The 17,906-nt window shown below is 43.9% G+C and overlaps 2 protein-coding genes across 3 annotated transcripts; one reads left to right on the plus strand and one right to left on the minus strand.

The window, feature by feature from the left end:
- PEX10 (peroxisomal biogenesis factor 10) lies at window positions 1–3,153 on the plus strand. The gene is made up of 6 exons (XM_054647710.2): window positions 1–227; window positions 389–469; window positions 924–1,330; window positions 2,006–2,181; window positions 2,478–2,613; window positions 2,829–3,153. Exons 1-6 carry the CDS (start codon window positions 119–121, stop codon window positions 2,898–2,900), a joined length of 981 nt encoding a protein of 326 aa, XP_054503685.2. The 5' UTR covers window positions 1–118; the 3' UTR covers window positions 2,901–3,153.
- A 388-nt stretch (window positions 3,154–3,541) lies between these two features.
- RER1 (retention in endoplasmic reticulum sorting receptor 1) lies at window positions 3,542–11,509 on the minus strand. 2 transcript variants are annotated; one of them, XM_054647714.2, is made up of 8 exons: window positions 11,352–11,486; window positions 10,871–10,988; window positions 7,597–7,682; window positions 6,946–7,050; window positions 5,997–6,096; window positions 5,399–5,477; window positions 5,157–5,292; window positions 3,542–4,383 (listed from the first exon to the last, which is right to left on the minus strand). In XM_054647714.2, the coding sequence occupies exons 3-8, from the start codon at window positions 7,675–7,677 to the stop codon at window positions 4,294–4,296; spliced, it is 591 nt and encodes a 196-aa protein (XP_054503689.1). In that variant the 5' UTR covers window positions 7,678–7,682; window positions 10,871–10,988; window positions 11,352–11,486; the 3' UTR covers window positions 3,542–4,293. The 2 variants fall into 2 exon arrangements, with proteins under 2 accessions (XP_054503689.1, XP_054503690.1); XM_054647715.2 differs by lacking the exon at window positions 10,871–10,988 and having other exon boundaries at window positions 11,352–11,509.
- Between the last annotated feature and the right edge of the window lie 6,397 nt (window positions 11,510–17,906).

Here is a 17,906-nt window from a genome sequence, read left to right on the forward strand (position 1 = left end):
GGCGTTTCCCGCCCCTTTTCCCGCCCCTCACTGACGGGATATCCCTGCGCGGCCGGCGGGTGCTCCGCCGCCGCCGGTTCCACGGCGCCGCCTGAGGCCCCGTGTCCCTCCGCCCGCCATGGCGGCGGCGGCGGGCCCGGCGCGGCTGGTGCGCTGCGGGCAGAAGGACGAGCTGTACCGGGCCGGGCTGCGCAGCGGGGCCGGCACGGCGCTGAGGGGACTGGCGGGTAATGCCTGAGGGGGGATTGGATCCATCCCGAGCCCTCGCGGGTGTCCCGGGATCCGCCGGCACAGCGGCTCTGGATGGGGGTCGGAGGGGACCGGGAGGAATTCCCCGGGAGGGCTCGGCCCAGCACGGACCTGGTGCAGTGACAGCCCCGTCCCGCAGGTGCCCGGCCGTGGCTGGCGTGGAGGAGGGAGGTGGAGCTGCTCTCCGATGTGGCTTATTTCGTGCTCACCACCCTCTCAGGTAACCTTCTCTGTCATTTATCGTTTTTTATCATTTCTGCCAACATCTGAAAGCTGAGGGGTCAGTGCTGGTGATCACCACCTGAGACTGCCCAACAGCAGTCTGTTCTTACCAGCCTGGGGGTTGGTTTGGTTTGGATAAATGCCTACTGGTAAATATGAAGCCACGAAATTGTTGGGGTTGGGTTCAAACACACAGATAGATGTTCTTCTAAAAGCAATTTTTTAAAAGCAGGAATAGGAATTTTTTAAAATCAGGGATACCATGAAAAGTATCCCTGCTTCAAGCCTAAAATGCAGATAATGGATGTCACCATGACTCTTATCTTAATTCAACCAAAAAAAACCTATTTTGAAATTCCAGAGCCTGAACAGCCTGTCCCCACTGCTCAGCACATCCAGAATAACCCTGCAGTTGGCCTCTCACCCTGTTTTCTGTTGCACACATTGTTTAGGTTATCAGACCCTGGGAGAAGAGTATGTGAACATCATTCAGGTTGACCCGAGCAAGAAGAAGGTGCCTTCTTTCCTTCGTCGGGCCCTCTTCATTTCCCTGCACACCGTGGTGCCCTACTGCCTGGAAAAGGCTCTGCTGCACCTGCAACACGAGCTGCAGGTGGAGGCTGAGGAATCCAGGGGCCCAGAGAACCCCCCAGCACTTGGCTTTCCCAGCAGGAGCTTCATCCGCAGCTGGATTCGGAAGCAGGTCGGGCAGCTCAGTGAGCAGCAGAAGAAAAGAACCTCCCAGGTCGTGGATGTCCTCAAACAATCCATCCCCCTGCTGCACCGGCTCCACCTGGCAGCCTTCTACATCCAGGGCACCTTCTATCACCTGTCCAAAAGGGTCACAGGCATCTCATATGTAAGTGGTTTTGGTTCAAGATGTGTCCACTGCAGGATTTTGGCCTCTTGGGTGCTGTGTGTATAAAAGGGATAAGGAGTTTGGTTGTTGTTGCAGAGCTAAAGGGTGAGTCCCTGCAGACAAGAGGTTACAGGTAATAAACATCAATGTTTATTGATGTTCATACATATTCTATGTGTGATGTTCATACATATTCTATGTATGAAGTTACTGTGTAACTTCAGTTTGTCTGCCACAAACACATTAGAAGTGAGAGGGGACTTGATAAATCCATGGGAAATACTGTTTTGAACAACACTCAGTATACATTTAGGTAACACTTTTCTATATGAAGACAATTTTGTATCGTTACAAAAAAACATCAGCAATATGTACAGACAAAAGAGTTCTCAACAATTCCCAGCATCAGTGCAGGAAAGAGGTGTTTGTTTGCTCAAAGATACACAAGAAAACCAAACCAATTAAAGCTGCAATTTTTATCGGCAGACAGCAGCTAAGTCCAGCCTGACTGAAGGTGATTACACCTCCTGAGAGACAGCTGGTTGAGAAGTCCTAAAATGTCAATTTTTTTGACATTATGAGAATCCCGAATTAAGTCTCTTGCAGATGGGGAAGGAGAGAACAGTTTCCTAAAACCACAGTAACAAAACATCTCTCTTTCTGTGAATTCTCTAGCTGCATTTTGGAGGACTGCAAGGAGAGGATCAGAGTATCAGATCAAGTTACAAGTTTCTTGGAATAATTTCCCTCTTCCACCTTCTGCTGACCATTGGAGTTCAGATGTACAGCTTCAAACAGAAGCAGAGAGCAAGGCAGGAGTGGAGACTGCACCGCAACCTCACCCACCAGAAGTAAGAAAGAGGTGGTTCTTGACTCCTGGGAAAGAGGTGGGAATGAACAGGGGCAGCACAGGAGTGACACCCCAATCTAGGTTACAGTCTGATGTAAACATTTCATTAATTAGCACAAGTAATTATTTGCTGGTTTGTGCATGTCTTGGACTTCATCCCTTGGTGTTTTTGAGACCTCCATGAAAAGGGCTGATGCTTGAGCACAGGTTTTACCCCAGGATGTATTACCCAGTATTTCTGCCAAGCAGAGTGAGTGCAATTAACACAATTAACCCCAACGTGGCTGTGTTAATTAGAAGCAGGAGCAAGGAGGCGGCGGCCGGGCGCCAGTCGCGCTGCACACTGTGCCTGGAGGAGAGGAGGCACAGCACAGCCACCCCCTGTGGGCACCTCTTCTGCTGGGAGTGCATCACGGCCTGGTGCAGCACCAGGGTGAGTACACAGAGCTCCCCAGCACCTGTGGAGCTGTGGGAATGCAGTGACAATCACATAGGTGAGCTCAGTACTTCACACTGGGCCAGCTCAGGGCAGCTTGTACCACAGCTGAGACTGAAAAATTATTTTCTGAAAGTAGCTAAGCAGTTCTGTTCAGATTTTTTTAAATACAACTATTCAATATGTCCATCTATTCCTTTTTCTTTCTGTAGGCAGAATGTCCACTGTGCAGAGAGAAGTTCCATCCTCAGAAACTCATCTACCTACGGCACTACCAAATGTAAAGGAAACCTCTTCTGTCTCCTCATACTTGGGCTGGTCCAAGAAAAGCCTTTATTAAACTGGAAACTGCCTGTGCAAGGTGGTACTACATTCCTGTGTGACAGAATAAAGCTATTTTTGCTTCTATCTTCAATATGGACTATGTTCTTTCTCTACATTCTTTCTTCTATCTTCAATATGGACTATGTTCTTTTCTCTACATTCTTTCTCTTCTGATGTAGCTCCTGACCATATTAAAAATGGGGTTCTAAACCATGCTTAACTCAAGTGAATGATCCCTGAAGAGCTGAAAAAGGCATTGCATGGAGGTAAAGTGAGGGCAACCATTAATGAAAAGGAGTCATAAATAGTGTTAGATCAGGAGATGTATATAAAGATAGAGAACAAGTAAAGGGGAACACTGTCTTTTAATAAATTTTGGAATTAAAAAGTCACTTAATAAAACTGTAGTTGTATCACATGAAAAAGTTTACATGCAGGTCCATTTATCTCTCATTTTTCTTCCCCCCCATAAAAAAAGAAAATCTGTGTTAAAACCCCCATGACTGTCTGTTCTGGCCAGTTTGGGTACGTCCTGTGGGGCTGCATGAAGCCAACTTCAATTATTGAAGAAACCATTACGTATGAAAGAAACTCCAACCAATAACAATTAAAATATATATTTTTATAATTCCAGGTCCTCAAAGGAAATTGTAATAGAGTTTGAACAAAGTTCTGAGTCATCAGAAAGAGCCCAATTTTAGCATCTGCTGGGAGATGGAACAGTGAAACTGGCATTAAAACCCAACACAAACGAGTTGCTTTAGAAGCTAAATGAGTATTTTTGCCCTACTGCAAACCCCATAATTTAGTAATTTCTTATTCCTATCTATACTTGTTTGGTTATAACTCAGTAATACCATGCATTTAGGAAACTGGCTTAAGTTCTGCATCTAATTTAGGTCTACTGAATTTTTCTATGAAAACAGCACACGGCCATGAAGCAGAAAACAGCATCACGTGTGCCAGCTTACACTTTCCTCCACAGATGTGCACAGCACTTCAGGGTGATGTTGAGCAGGAGAACTATGTAAAAATATCCAACTCTAGGCCATTAACCTCTCCAGTGCAACGGATCTTGAAAGAAATACATTATCCCAAACCCATGGGATTATCCAAAGTTTCTCCAACTTCTTACAAAAGAGAATAAACTCAATGCAATTTGGTTAGAATGCCAGTTTCCTTGAGAATCTGATATTTCAGATAAAAATAGCAAGATCCTCGTAAAATGAAAATTCAACTGCTTTGTCACCACTCTGTTAATCACTTTTATGAAGAAAAAAGGCATTGTTACAATGGCTCAAAATCGTTCCTTTAGTGAGCAGTAGAATTGGTCAACAGGTTGATTGCTTCTTCCTAGCTAGCAAAGGTCTTCCCCACATCCTCTTTCCCTTTGTATTTCCTCTTGCCATGTGTGAAGGGTATATATCTGTACTTTATCATGTGCTGCAAAGAGAAAACAGCAGTTGTTGAGACAAGAAGGATATGTAATATTCAGAAAAAATGGTTTCTAATACACACTGTAAATTACTGAGAGCTCCAGAAAGAGAGTTCTTAGTACAGGTAATGAAAAAGCTAATCCTACAGCAGTTGAAATCTAAACAGGACTATGAGAGCAGTTTATAAATCTCAGATTTTGTGTTACCCAACAAATTGTACACTACAGTGAAGATTACTGATTGGGGAACCACGGGAAACTGGAGAGAGCACAGAGGTACTAATTATTTACTGCCCTTTCAACTTTAATTTACCACTTTCAATCACAGTACATGCCCAAAATTCTGAATGTCTGAGGAAAAAATAAGGTGGTTTTTTAAAAAATGCCAACAAACCTGAAGAAATTTGTTAAAATGCTCTGAATCACTTGCCTATGTTCTTTCCCTTTCTCTCTTCTACTTCCTCACACCACCTGTGAGAACTTCCCTTTTCACTCACCAGAGATGGTTCAACACCTCTGCATCCAAAATAGCCACAGGAAGTGGATGAGAACCTGCATAAAACCCTGACACTGCACTCTAAAGTCAAAACCTTTTGGAAACAAGAATAAAGTTTTGTAAAACATGCCCCACAATTACTGTTCAAGTATTAATTATTGAAGGTCCTCCAGTAAAATAAGTGTGTGCAGCACATTTAACCCACATTGAAGGGCTCCACTGGAAGGCCCAGTTTGAAGCAATGCTGTAAATCCTGACATCACAAATTCCCTGTTGCCAAATTACCTTGATTTGCCTCTTCATAGTGATACAAAATAGCATAATGAAGTACATCACAAGGATTGGCCAAAACACAGGAACGTTGAAAGCCTCAAAAAATGTACAAGCCATAGCAACCAGGATTCCTTTAGTGGCAGAATGCCTGAAAAATAACAGTAACAATTAATCCTTCAAGCCTAGTTACTGTTAATGTCATGCAGATATTTGTATTTTTCAAAAACAGACCACAGGCAGATGGATCCACTCACCAGAATTTGAATTCTGGGAGCCTTCTAATGAAAGGCCGAAATTCTTCATTTTGCCTTGTAGGTAAGGAAGGACCATCATCTAAAAATAACAGAAAAGAAACCAAACCACAAACCTCCTCACAGTAGTTTTTTACACTATTCAGATTCCAGTTTTTTTAAACTTTTTATCTTAAAAAAATAAAAGTCACAAAGCAAAAGCACACCCAATTTCCATTGTCACATGCAGATCCCAGTTAAGAGTTGCTGATTTAATCTAAGTTCACATAGATTCCTTAAAATAAACTTAACATGGATTCATTTAAAGAAAATAGGGACTAGGAATGCCAGGCCATTGAGTTACTAAAGATAGAGCCTAAGTCACATAAACCTCCTTTTAAAACACAGAAAACTAATACAATATGGAATATATTCAAGTCCCATGGAAAAGGACAAATTTTATAGCAACTCTTGATGTTAAGTTGTATAGATTTTTTTTTTCAGGTCTAAAAAATTCAATGTAGTGCTAAAACTGCATTATCTTTCCACTACAGTATCAGACAAAAGGGGCTGGAAATTTGACCAAGTTTGAAATTCTGGTAGAAAGGAACTTTTCCCATACCTGAATCTTCCATTAGAGAGGGGTCTACCTTTGGCGACAGGAAAGCTATGAAGAGGTTGAGGTGGTAGATTCCCAAGGCATATGTCACAATGTACCAACCCTGCACAGGGAGGAACAGACAAGGCTAAAATCCTCCTGAAAATCATTCTCTGATACTGATTTTTTAACAAGATTAAACAAGCTGGGTTTTGTGCTTCTTTGAGAAGCTTTTCTATGTCCTCATATTAACGGAAAGGTTTCTGGGCTTGTAAAAATATCAATTCTCAATGATCAAAACAGGTTTTAGAACATGACAGGAGAGCAAATCTCTCATGTAGTGACAGATTCAACATGAAACCATGGTCTAGCATCCAGGTTCTCTATGTTCAAGATGTGGACTTCAAAAGTAGTAAAAAGCATAAAACCATCCCTTTTTTAATTATCTTTGCAGTCCTCAGGGTCTGAAATGTTCCTACTATTATGACCTGTAAAGGTTTCAAATTCTGTAATCTTCAATTTTTGGGAATAACAACTCCTAAGTTCTTAACTGAACTGCAGACTGGCATGGAACAGAAACATCTGATTAGTGGGGAACAGTCTGTCCCTGCCTGCAGGGAGAGAAATGTTGACAAAATCATTCCTCATGGTTTTCATGACAGAAAGGAACCCCTGGCTCTGAGCATGTTCTTAAACAGCTTTGAGATAAAAGGAAAAACTTAATTACAACAGTTTCCAGAGATTTATTTTGTGAATTCAGATTAATATCCTCAAGTGTTCACACATTTTTCTCTCTGTATCAGCAGCTTCCACACCCACAGGATGTGTTCTCTCTTCAGACTCCACAATTTACCTTCTGCCATGTGCACACCTGATTCTAAAGTAACAGCACACTTCAAAAGCACTCCTAGAATCCAAATTAGACCAGCAACAATATCTGGAACCACTTCAGCATCAAATGCAGTCCTCTCACCTGCAGTAAATAAACTCTAATCATGTAGATAAAGCTCAGCCCCAGCGTTACAATCCATCGCACTGCAGTGTAGGGGGTGGATTTGTCTAACCAGGACTGGTAGATCTGGAGGAAACAAAGTGCACAGAAATGAATAAATACTGTAAAATACTTGATGCACAATGGATAAAGCTTATTTGAGGGTAGTATGGGCAAAAGAAAGCATTTGGGAGGAGTATTTTGGGAAAGAGTAATATGAAACACTTTCATTCTTTACTACAAATAAATTACAGAACTGTACTTACAAGCTTCTATATTTGTACAAAGGAAAAAAGTCCCTAATGCTTGGGGATTTTGTAAAGCAATTTAAATTTTCTGTATTTTATGCAAGTTGCTTCCGTTAAGATGAATTTGAAACTAAATCTGAACTCACCCCTCATTTCTGACAGTAACAACATATTTTCACTGTGCAATGCCACACATATGCCCATTAAATATACCAGTAAATCATTTATTATAGATATTTATCTATTTTTAAAGGCTTCAAAAGAAATCTTTTGTATAGATTTTTAGCTTTTCCTTTTCAACAACCCAGCCAACAAGGAGTGAGTTCAAGAAGCTGCAGTGAGATCTGATTCCAAAGGAGTCAGAAAAATCCTTCACAAAACCAACCTGTCCAAGTCTTGAGAAAAATCTATAGACCACGGAAGGTTTTCCATGCACAGACTCCCCAATGCTGTCCCCTTCTGACATGGTGGCTGTGGAAACAAAACATGGGACAAGGGAACATTGAAATCCAAAATCTAAGCTCAGGGAGGTTTAAAGCACATCCTCTGAGGCAGCATTTACACACAATATTCTCCTGGCTTGGCCTGTTTGAAACAAATTACTCTGAATATTTTTAAAGAGAGGACATTCATGCCAAAATGAATGAAAATTCCTTGTCCAAGAAAGCAAAGAACAGGGTATTTCCAAAGACAAGACAGGATCCAGTGTGTTTTGGGGAAGGAAATAAAGAAGTCCATGAGGAAATTGAGGACCAGCCCAGTTGGACATTGTCACCTTGCTAAGGGACAGGCTGAGGTACAAGCCCTGAGCAGTGAGGTCTGAACTGATGGCAGCACCTCCCTCCTGCCACCTCGGGCTCCAGAGGCAAAGAACAAAACCACAGTGAGGAGATTTTTTTTAAAAAGCTGCTTAGGATTTTAAATACTGAGTAACTACATAGTGGAGAAATAAACTCAGGACTCTGCACACCAGTGGTTTCAGCCTCTGCCAGAGCACCAAACCCAAAATGCTGCCCAGGCTGGAATCATTCCATGAGTTTCTCTGTCTCTTGAACACCAAGGGCTGAGCAGTGACAGGAGAGTTTTATACAAGAGCAAAACTGTACAGTCAAAGGCCCAAGAGCCTAAACTCAAATATAAAATTACTCAAGGGGATTATTTTTCAGTTCATGCCTCGCCTACCAATTGAAGAGCTTTATTTTTCTTATCAGTGAGTTTTACAGCTCACTTGGAGATAGAAGTCAAATAAAGTGGATCCTAAGCAGAAACATTTTGCCACATCACCAAGAGCAATCCCTGGCACTACTTCCTGGAATCCTCATCTGTGGGAGGGACTGTGTAACTCTGGGATACTGGGAGTACACTCAGCCCTACTCAAGAGCCTCACAGGGTAACAAATCTGAATGAAACATTCATAAATTTAAAAAAAAAAAAGCAAATTGTCTTAGATGCTGCAATACAGACTGCTGCAGAAAATTAAAGATCAAGGACAACCTGAGGAAGCACAAAACCTTAAAGCTGTGTGTTTTTTTCTGTAAACATCTGAAAACTACATCCTGTGGAATAATTAGAAAGTAGAAAAAAAAGGAGCCCTGTTACACTGTTACACTTCAAAAGCAAAGGGGACTCATTAGGAGGCTTCAGGAGCTGAGTCCACTTTGATTCAAGCTAGAGCTAAAAGAAAATAATCGAGTAGAAAGTCATAGACTCTACACACTTTTCCATTAAGACAAAAAGGAATAGTTATTCTTCTCCCCACTCTCTGCAGGGCAGAAATTGTTCAGCATTCTCAGCTGAGCATCATTTGGAGCTTTATTTTGGGGTATCTTTTAATGTCCTGAAGTATAAAGCTGTAACAAAAAGTTATTCAACTAATTTGAATCACAGAATAATTTATCCGAGATCAATGAAAACTCTCATAGTGTCAAAATTAATTCTACCCGACATGGGCTACAGGCAGACCTTAGAAGACAATCCTGTAAAAGTTACCCTGTGCAGAGCAAGTGGAAAATCATGTGTGTGAGGCTACTGAAGGCTTCATGCTGGAGCAGGGGTTATGGTGTAAAATATTGCATTATGTGTGATTATGTGTGATTTTTATCATGCACACAGTTCTTCCAAAGCAAACCAAGAAATAAATCAGTTCTACTGAGGAGAAACCTCTCAGCTTAACCACAAGACCCAGACTAGAATTTAAAGTAATTATTTCTCATCACATTAAAACTCTGCTGGAGGAACACCTGTAATGAACAATTATCAAAGGCAGGAGTCCCTGGCACTGCTCTGAGGGCAGCTCACAGTTAAGAACACTGGGCTGTGTTGGTTTAAGGGAATGATTAAACCTAGACAGTTGCAATTTCTCTTTCATAATCATGGAACCATAGAATGATTTGGGTTGGGAGGGACCTTAAAGATCATCCCATTCCACCCCTACCACAGGCAGGGACACCTTCCACTATCCCAGGGAGCTCCAATGTCCATCCAACCTGGCCTTGGGCACTGCCAGGGATCCAGGGGCAGCCCCAGCTGCTCTGGGCACCCTGTGCCAGGCCCTGCCCACCCTCCCAGGGAAGAATTCCTTCCCAATATCTCATCTAACCCTGCCCTCTGGAAGGTTTAAGCCACTCCCCCTTGTCCTGTCACTCCAGGCCCTTGTGAAAAGCCTCTCTCCATCCTTTCTGAAGGGAAACATCAGATTCAGTGCCCAGCACAAGGAGCTGTGACCGCCCTGCAGCCACTCCAGGACAACCAGACACACACAGAGAGGTGAACACAGCAGAAATGAACACAACCAGGCACACACACACACAAATTAACACAACCAGACACACACACAGAGCTGAACACAACCAGACACTCACAGAGGTGAACACAACCAGACACACACAGAGAGGTGAACACAGCAGAAATGAACACAACCAGGCACACACACACACAAATTAACACAACCAGGCACACACACACACAAATTAACACAACCAGGCACACACACAGAGCTGAACACAACCAGACACTCACAGAGAGGTGAACACAGCAGAAATGAACACAATCAGGCACACACACACACAAATTAACACAACCAGACACACACACAGAGCTGAACACAACCAGGCACACACACAGAGCTGAACACAACCAGGCACACACAGAAATGGACACAACCAGACACACACACACACAGGTTAACAGAACCAAGCACACACACAGAGAAATGAACACAACCAGACAAACACAGAGCTGAACACAACCAGGCACACACACACACACACACAGGTTAACACAATCAGACACACAGACAGAGCTGGACACAACCAGGCACACACACATTAACAGAACCAACGAGAGAATCGTTTGTACCAGCAGAACTGAGGCTGCTCCTATAACGAAACCGTATTACAGCATTTTTCTCCGCTAGAAAAAACCACGTAAGCGAAGGTACGGCCTGAACAATTATGCTTTTCACCGCTATTGTTATGGTAATTTCATTACAAACAGCACTGATCGCTGAGTTCTGAAAAGCAGAACCTGCGGCAGTAAGAATATCCTCATATCATCACACAGAGATGCAGAATTACTCTGCTCCTAATACAGGTTTTTCCTAAATTTAAAATAGAAATGAAGCAGGTAACTAGCAAAAACACATTACTGATTCCGGTTACCTTATCTCATAGAGGAACTGTCTTTGGACAGCAGCACACTAAGGTGATTTATTAAGAACTGGGTGAACGGACAACCACGGGGAAACATCCCATTGGTCGCTCAGATGGGTTTTTCACACTAAAAAAAGGCAGCGTTTAATTTTATCCATTGCCACAGCAGCCGAGCAGCACCTGCGCTTCTCGCTTGTGCCCGCAAGCGGGGACTTCCCCTTGCCCGGGCACCGCTCAGCCCCGGGCGCAATGAACGGGGAGGGGCTGCGCTGCCTTGGCACGGAGCGGGGCCGGCAAAGGAGGAACCGAGCCCCGGGAGGCCGCGGCCGGAGCGCCGAGCCCGCAGCAGCCCCCGCGCTCCCGGAGGGGCCGCTCGCTCCAGGCCCCCGCCCGCCGCCCGCGGGTGTCAGCGCCGCGCCCGGCGGCCTGGAGGCGCAGTGCACGCTCCCGGTCCCACCCCGCTCCGGCCCCGGTCGGTCCCGGTACTCACAGGCCACCGGGCCGGTCCTGCCTTCCGCTCCCGCCCCTCCACACACCAATATGGCGGCAGCACCGGGATCCCCTTCCGCTTCCGGGGTTCAGGGGCGGGGCACAGCCCCGGTGCTGCCCCTCTATTGGCCCCGGGGGAAAGGGAGGGGCCGGGGCGGCGGGTGGCGTGCGCGCTCCGTGAGGGGACACGGGGAGCGGGCGGGGCGGTATCGGCGGAGAGGCGGAAGGTGTCGGGGTGTGTGTGTGGCCTGTGAGGCGGGGCGGGATCGGGCGGTGCCGGCGCGGACCGAGCGCGGGACAGGACGGGGCGCGCGCCGCCGAACGGGCCCGCCCTGCTACCCTGAGGGGAGCGCCAGGCCCCGCCCCCCGCGCTAGCGCAGCCAATGGCAGCGGCTGCTGGGGCGGGCGTGGACGCGCGACCAATAGCGGGACGGCGGCGGGCGGGGAGGCTCGGCCGAGGGCGGGGCCGAACCGAGTACAGCCGAACTCAGCCGAGCGCGAGCTGTGCTCTACCGAGATGGGCCGAATCGAACCCGAGCAGAACCGAACTCAGCCGAGCCCGAACCCATCTCTACCGAGATTGGCCGAGCTGAGCCCGAGTCGAACCGAACCGAAGCGAGCGGAGTCCCCTCACGGGATGAGGCGAAAGCTGTTGAAGGATTTCAAGTTTTAACTAGTTCGGTGTATTTTATTAAACGAAAACATGAACCTCCAGGAATCAAAATCAGTAGAAGACAAGAAATACTCGTTACGTTGAAAAAGAGGTGACACAAACATCCCTACGCGTGCTGAGGTGCGTTTGTTCCCGTGGGACAGAAACACTGATACACGAACCCCAGCCATGATAATTTATTTTCCATAGATTCGCTGCCCCGAGGCTGTTCCGAGTTTCTGTACCGCCTTTGGGCACCACTGGGCGTCTCTCCAGCATCTCTTTTGGGGCTGAATCAGTAAATTCTTCAGGCTCCGTGGCTGCAGCATTTTGTACTAAAGTTTACATTCAGTACATGCTCTAAAGTGACAAGATGCCAAAAAAAAAATAGTCCTGACGCTTTTCAAAACCTATTGATTTAGTATTTATAGTATGCAAGTATATGAGTATAGTTATTTCATACATATAATAAATAGATTAGAAATCAATATATAATTATACATATAAATATAATTATATAATAATACAATTATAATATCAATATATTATAATATAAATATATTAAATATATTTATATAAAATATATGAACTATATATAAAATATGGTATTATATATTATATTTCAAGTTCTAGGGTATCCCAGCATTACTTCTGTGGGGTATAGGATGGATTGAATATTGACATGAATGTTTAATCTCAGTTTCAGCTGCAGCAGCATCAGGGCCAGGTTTTTAGATCAATCCTTGGCAAGTCATAATCTCTTTAGAGAGTGGATGCTGTCAGTTAACAGCACACTGCAGTCTGGGAATCTTCACAGATTCAGGTCGATTAAATGTCCACTAAACAAACAATAATTACAACTATCAACAAAGGAGATTAATAATAACAAACAACTTTGATTTATCTCCTTTTTAACAGTAAAACTGGTTTTGCATTTGGTAAAACTGTTGTGAAGAGGTGCAAGAAAGGAACTATAACTGAGTAATAAGGAACATGTAGAAGAGTCTCTGAAAGCTGGTTTTAAAAATAATGAAAATAATTTAAAACTATTAAATAGAGCCCCCAGTGACCTGTGGTGACCTGTGGTTTTCAAGCATTTTTATGTGCACAGGTTCGAGAATGAAAGGAAACCATGACACATGAGTGAAGTTTGCAGAGGTTAATGAGGGAAAACACTCATTTTTTTGCCATCAAAATGTTTCCTCCCTGTGCTGCCTCCTCTCTGGCTGCTGCCTGCTTCCATGCTGTCCCCGTGGCTGTGTCCCTGTGTGCCTTGGCTGAGCGTGCTTTGTCCTGGTTCCTGAGGAAGCCCTGCTGGCTCACACACCTGTTAGCCCCATAAACAGGTGCCCGTCCTTCTGGGCTTCCTCACCTGCAGGAATCCATCCCAGTTCCCTGTTCAGAGCGCTCAGCTCGCTGCAAATTATTTACATTTCTACAATTTTGGTTATTTATTATTAGGCTGTGTGTGAGTGGGCAATAAGACACAATAAATCTTCCCAAATCTTGATTATTATTATTATTATTATTATTACAACATAAGGATGTATGATGTAAAAAAACCATGAATAGATCTCCCCACTAGTAAGTGTTGAGCTCTATTTTAATGGCTTTTGGAGGGGACCACTAAATTCTGGTTTAGTGGTACCAGAATTTACCTACCCTGAGTAAAACTAGGTGTGAATTTCTGTAGTTCATTTACTACAGTTTGGTTGTTTTCTCAGAACTAGCTGTTTCAAAGTTGTTCCCCACGATGAATAAATTCGTAACATCTCAGGTTTTTCAAACACAAAATGAGTCATGCCAACCTGTTTTCGTGGGCTGCTGCAGAAATGAATTAATATGATAATATGACCCTGTGAAATTACTACTGTTGGTGTAATAAATGTTCTTATTTATTACCCCTAACATTTAATTGTAGTTTAAATAAATTCCATACAAACACATTTACTGCAGAGTTTAGAAACACTCCACGATTATATAATGCAGGAATAAATCCCCTATCAGTGATTCTTAGGAGAGGAGGATTTGTAGGGTTGGTACCAAGCTGGTTTGTCATGAACCCTTCATGGAATCCCAAACTGGTTTGGGCTGGGAGGGACTTTAAAGCCCATCCAGGAACATCCAGGGGCAGGGACACCTTCCACTATCCCAGATTGCTCCAAGCTCTGTCCAAGCTGGCCTGGGACACTTCCAGGGATGGGACACCCATTTCTGGTTTGGTCTCTCTCAGCCCCTTGCAGTGGCTCTGTGGCATCCTCTCTCTGAATCTCAGAGAACACAGGGCCTTGCTAAAACACAAGAGCTTTTCTGTGTTCAAAGCAGAATTTCCAGTTCTGCCTTAAAATCCAAACCAAACACAAACAAACCCTCTGCAGCTGAATTCATCCCATCCCTGGGAGCTTGGAGCTCTCCCTTTTCCCCTCTCCCTGCTCCCTTTGGGCACTGGTGGCTCTTTTCCTGGAGGCCCCCGTGTCCCTGCGGGTGTTCACGCCTTTGTTTCTCTGCAGAAATGTGTGATGTAGAGATTGTGCTTGTGTGGACGTCAGCATTTCCAAACCTTGCATGTGTTGCATTGCTAAGCAACTTTTAGCAACACTTATCTCGCGTCCTTATGCCATCTGGAAAAGAGGATTAGACAAGGAAATGTGCCAGGGAGAGACAAAGGCACATCTAAGAAAGAGGTGGCTTAATTGCTAAAGAGAATGAGTGACATTAATAGTAGGCAATCAGCAGAAGTGATTGAAAGCAGGCACAATGCTTCACAGGTAGTGATAAGGAAGCTCTGGGAAAGGTGGAATATTTTATATCCCCTGGCCTCTTCCCTCCCTGCAGGAGGCACAACTTGGCTGCATCCCATTGCATGATGCAAGATGAAGGCCCCTGGGATTTCAGATTATAAATTAGATAGGGGTCCAGTGACAGTGGGGCTTTTCTAGATCCTCCAGTTGTTCTGTCCATCCAGGAGTGTCACTGCTGTTTGGAGATCCTTCCCCTACAGCAGAGGAGGCTGTGAGCTGCCAGTGGAGCCTGGAACCTGAGCTGTTGCTTGTAGAGATGTTGTACCCATGAGTTGCAATGATTTTGTACATGAGTTACCAGCAGTGCAGCTATTGTGGGATATCTGCTGAGGAAAACGTCCTTGCTTTGGGGGGGTGGCAAGGGTAGAGCAGAGCACGGGTGTCAGGAGTGTGTTTCTAAAGTCCCTTGTCTTTGTTGTCATCTTCAGCACACCTGTAACTGCAGGAGGTGTAAACCAAGCCACACCTTTGGCTACTAAATCCATCTGGAGCTTCAGCTGGGTTCACACACATTTGAGAATTGTAGGAGACCTTCTTCTGGTACCTCTGCTGTTACCACATAAAAAGCCAAATATCCAACTTAATAGAAGAATGATCATTTCAGGCTTTAAATATTCTTATTCTCTAGTTCCTTATGCACTCTGATATTGCAGAAATGTTGCCTGATGGCTAAACAGGATTTAGTACCACATAAAACCAGTGAGGTTTGTTACTGAGCTGTTTAATTTCCCATACCTGGACTTTTGACTGCACTTTGACCATTGTCTGATTATTTCCATCTCAGTTGTGACTCTAATGGAACAATTCACACTAAATATCAGTGCCAGCTCTGGGCTTCAAGATGATTTTTACATGTATCTTGGAACAGAACTGTCCCCCAGTATACAATCCTGCACTTTCTTCTCCCAGCAGGAACTGAAACCACTATTCCTGACCATGTCCCCTCCTGTCCTGGCTGGCTGTGCTGCCAGTTAATGCCATTCAAATGGTGGCAGCACGTTCATGATGACGTCAGGCTGAGCTGCACATTACGTGTCCACTTTTAACATTGCTGGAAACTTAATTGGCTCATACCTAAACTGCTGTGGCATTTGGCTTTGCAGCCTTAGGAACCTTTAAACTTTTATGCAAAGGGAATACCTTGGGTGAAATGCAGGCTGGATTTAAATAACCAAAGCTTTTTGGAATGGAGTTTGGTACACTATTTCACTTTTCACAATCTTTAAAAAGCAAAATAATGTGTGATTCTGTATGTGACAAAGCAGTTATTCATTCTTGCCATGTAATTTAATGCGATGTTCTATATGAACTGAAGGGCTTCACATAATAGTATCCCACAGTAACAAACCTTGGGCAAGAAATGTTTGATTCTCCTCCCTTTCCCCTTTAGAGCAGTGCCACATAATCCTTGGTTGTTGTGTGGTCTCCTATTCAACTTTTCACACAAATGTTGGAAGGGTATTTATAAAAAGTCTTGAGGACCACCCACTTTGCTATTGAAAATTGGCTGAAATAATCCCTTCTTTATAATTTAGCTGTGGTGTTGTCGAAATTTCAGTTCCATGTGTATTTCTGTTCAAGGGGCAGGGGAGAAATGACGTGTTGGATGGACGGGACGCTGGGGCTGATTGTGGAGGTGACACCTGTGACAGGCCCAGTGCCTGGGACGTCCCTGCACTGTGCTCCCTGCTCCTGACAGGACTCTGACATAATGCTGTGGCTGTCCCTCTCCTGATGGATATGATCTGACTGGAGTGTTTGGCATCCTCTGAGTGCTCAGCTCTCCCAGAGCACGAGGTTCTCTGGAGCAAGAGGGACAGAGACCTTTCCTGAGCTTCATTCCAATTAAATGCAGAAGTACAGTGAGGTGTCCAATGTTCTTCGAAGGAATTTTTATTCTTGCAATGAAGGAGTGGTTTTTGCCTTCAATACTGTCAATTTTTAATTTTAAAAGGAAAGTACTTTGGAATCAAAAAGTTGGAAAAATAGGGAAAAAAAACCCAAGCTCTGAGTGTGCATGCATGGTTTGTGTGCTTGTCAGAGAATAATCCCAGTTAGTGTAAGTTACACATTAGACACTGGAAACAGTAAAGGATTGCTCAGCAGGTTGTAATTTGTCAAGCACGGAGCACAAATGAATCCCATCCTAATGCAGAGATATGGAATCCATGGCTTCATGGAAAGCTTGTCTAATCCAATTGACTTCTGGGGGGGTTCTGTTTGCACAGCACACACAGCTCCAACCAGAGCACAGCTGGGCAAGAGGTGCTCAGAAATGCATCTTGGATTGCCTCACTCAGATGGGAGTGTATCACCTCAAAGAAAATGATCCCAAAACCTGGGAATCCAGCAAATACAAGTGTACTCTCAGTGTCAGACAAACAAAACACATGGAATGGAACTCGATACAGCAGCCCATCCAAACAATATTTGCATGTCAGAATCTACTGTGGGATGTTAACAGTCTCAAAATGAAATATTTAACAAAAAAATCAGAGGAATATAGTTCATCAGATTGATTTATTTCTACCTTTAATTCTAGACATGCTTACAGTGCCAGGTCATGTGTTCTGAACCCAGAATGAAAGTGTTTCTTTTTAGAAGCATTTCCTCTAAAGGAATAAGTTTTTGGAGGTTTCAAAAGTCTCACAGTAAAGTGCTTCTTTAATCCAGCCAAAGTTGATAGTAATCAAAATTCATAGCAATGTTCAAACCCTGTGGAATGTTGGGATGGTCTGTTCCATGATTAGTTAGCAGATGTTAACTTTAACAGGCCCTTTTTTCTGGCTCTGTAAGCTGAACAATACGGAATTGAATAGGTCTTGAAGAAATCGCTACACAATCATGGGAGTATTCTCTTCAGATTACTATAAGGATATATTTGAAGAGAGAAAATTTGTTCCACTCCTGTTCATTGGGTATTTAGAAGACTTAATTTTCCCTTTTCTCAGCAGTGCAATCATTTACATTCTGCATTAAGAAAGCATGATATTCCTGTTTATTGCAAAAACTTAATTGTTTTCTTTTAATCTTTTTAAAATGCATTTTTGTGGAAGTTGAGGTTATTCACAGGACTTCAGTTTAAACATCCAGATAATTATTT

The sequence above is a fragment of the Agelaius phoeniceus genome, chromosome 24, assembly GCF_051311805.1.
Source record: "Agelaius phoeniceus isolate bAgePho1 chromosome 24, bAgePho1.hap1, whole genome shotgun sequence".
Taxonomy (NCBI): domain Eukaryota; kingdom Metazoa; phylum Chordata; class Aves; order Passeriformes; family Icteridae; genus Agelaius; species Agelaius phoeniceus.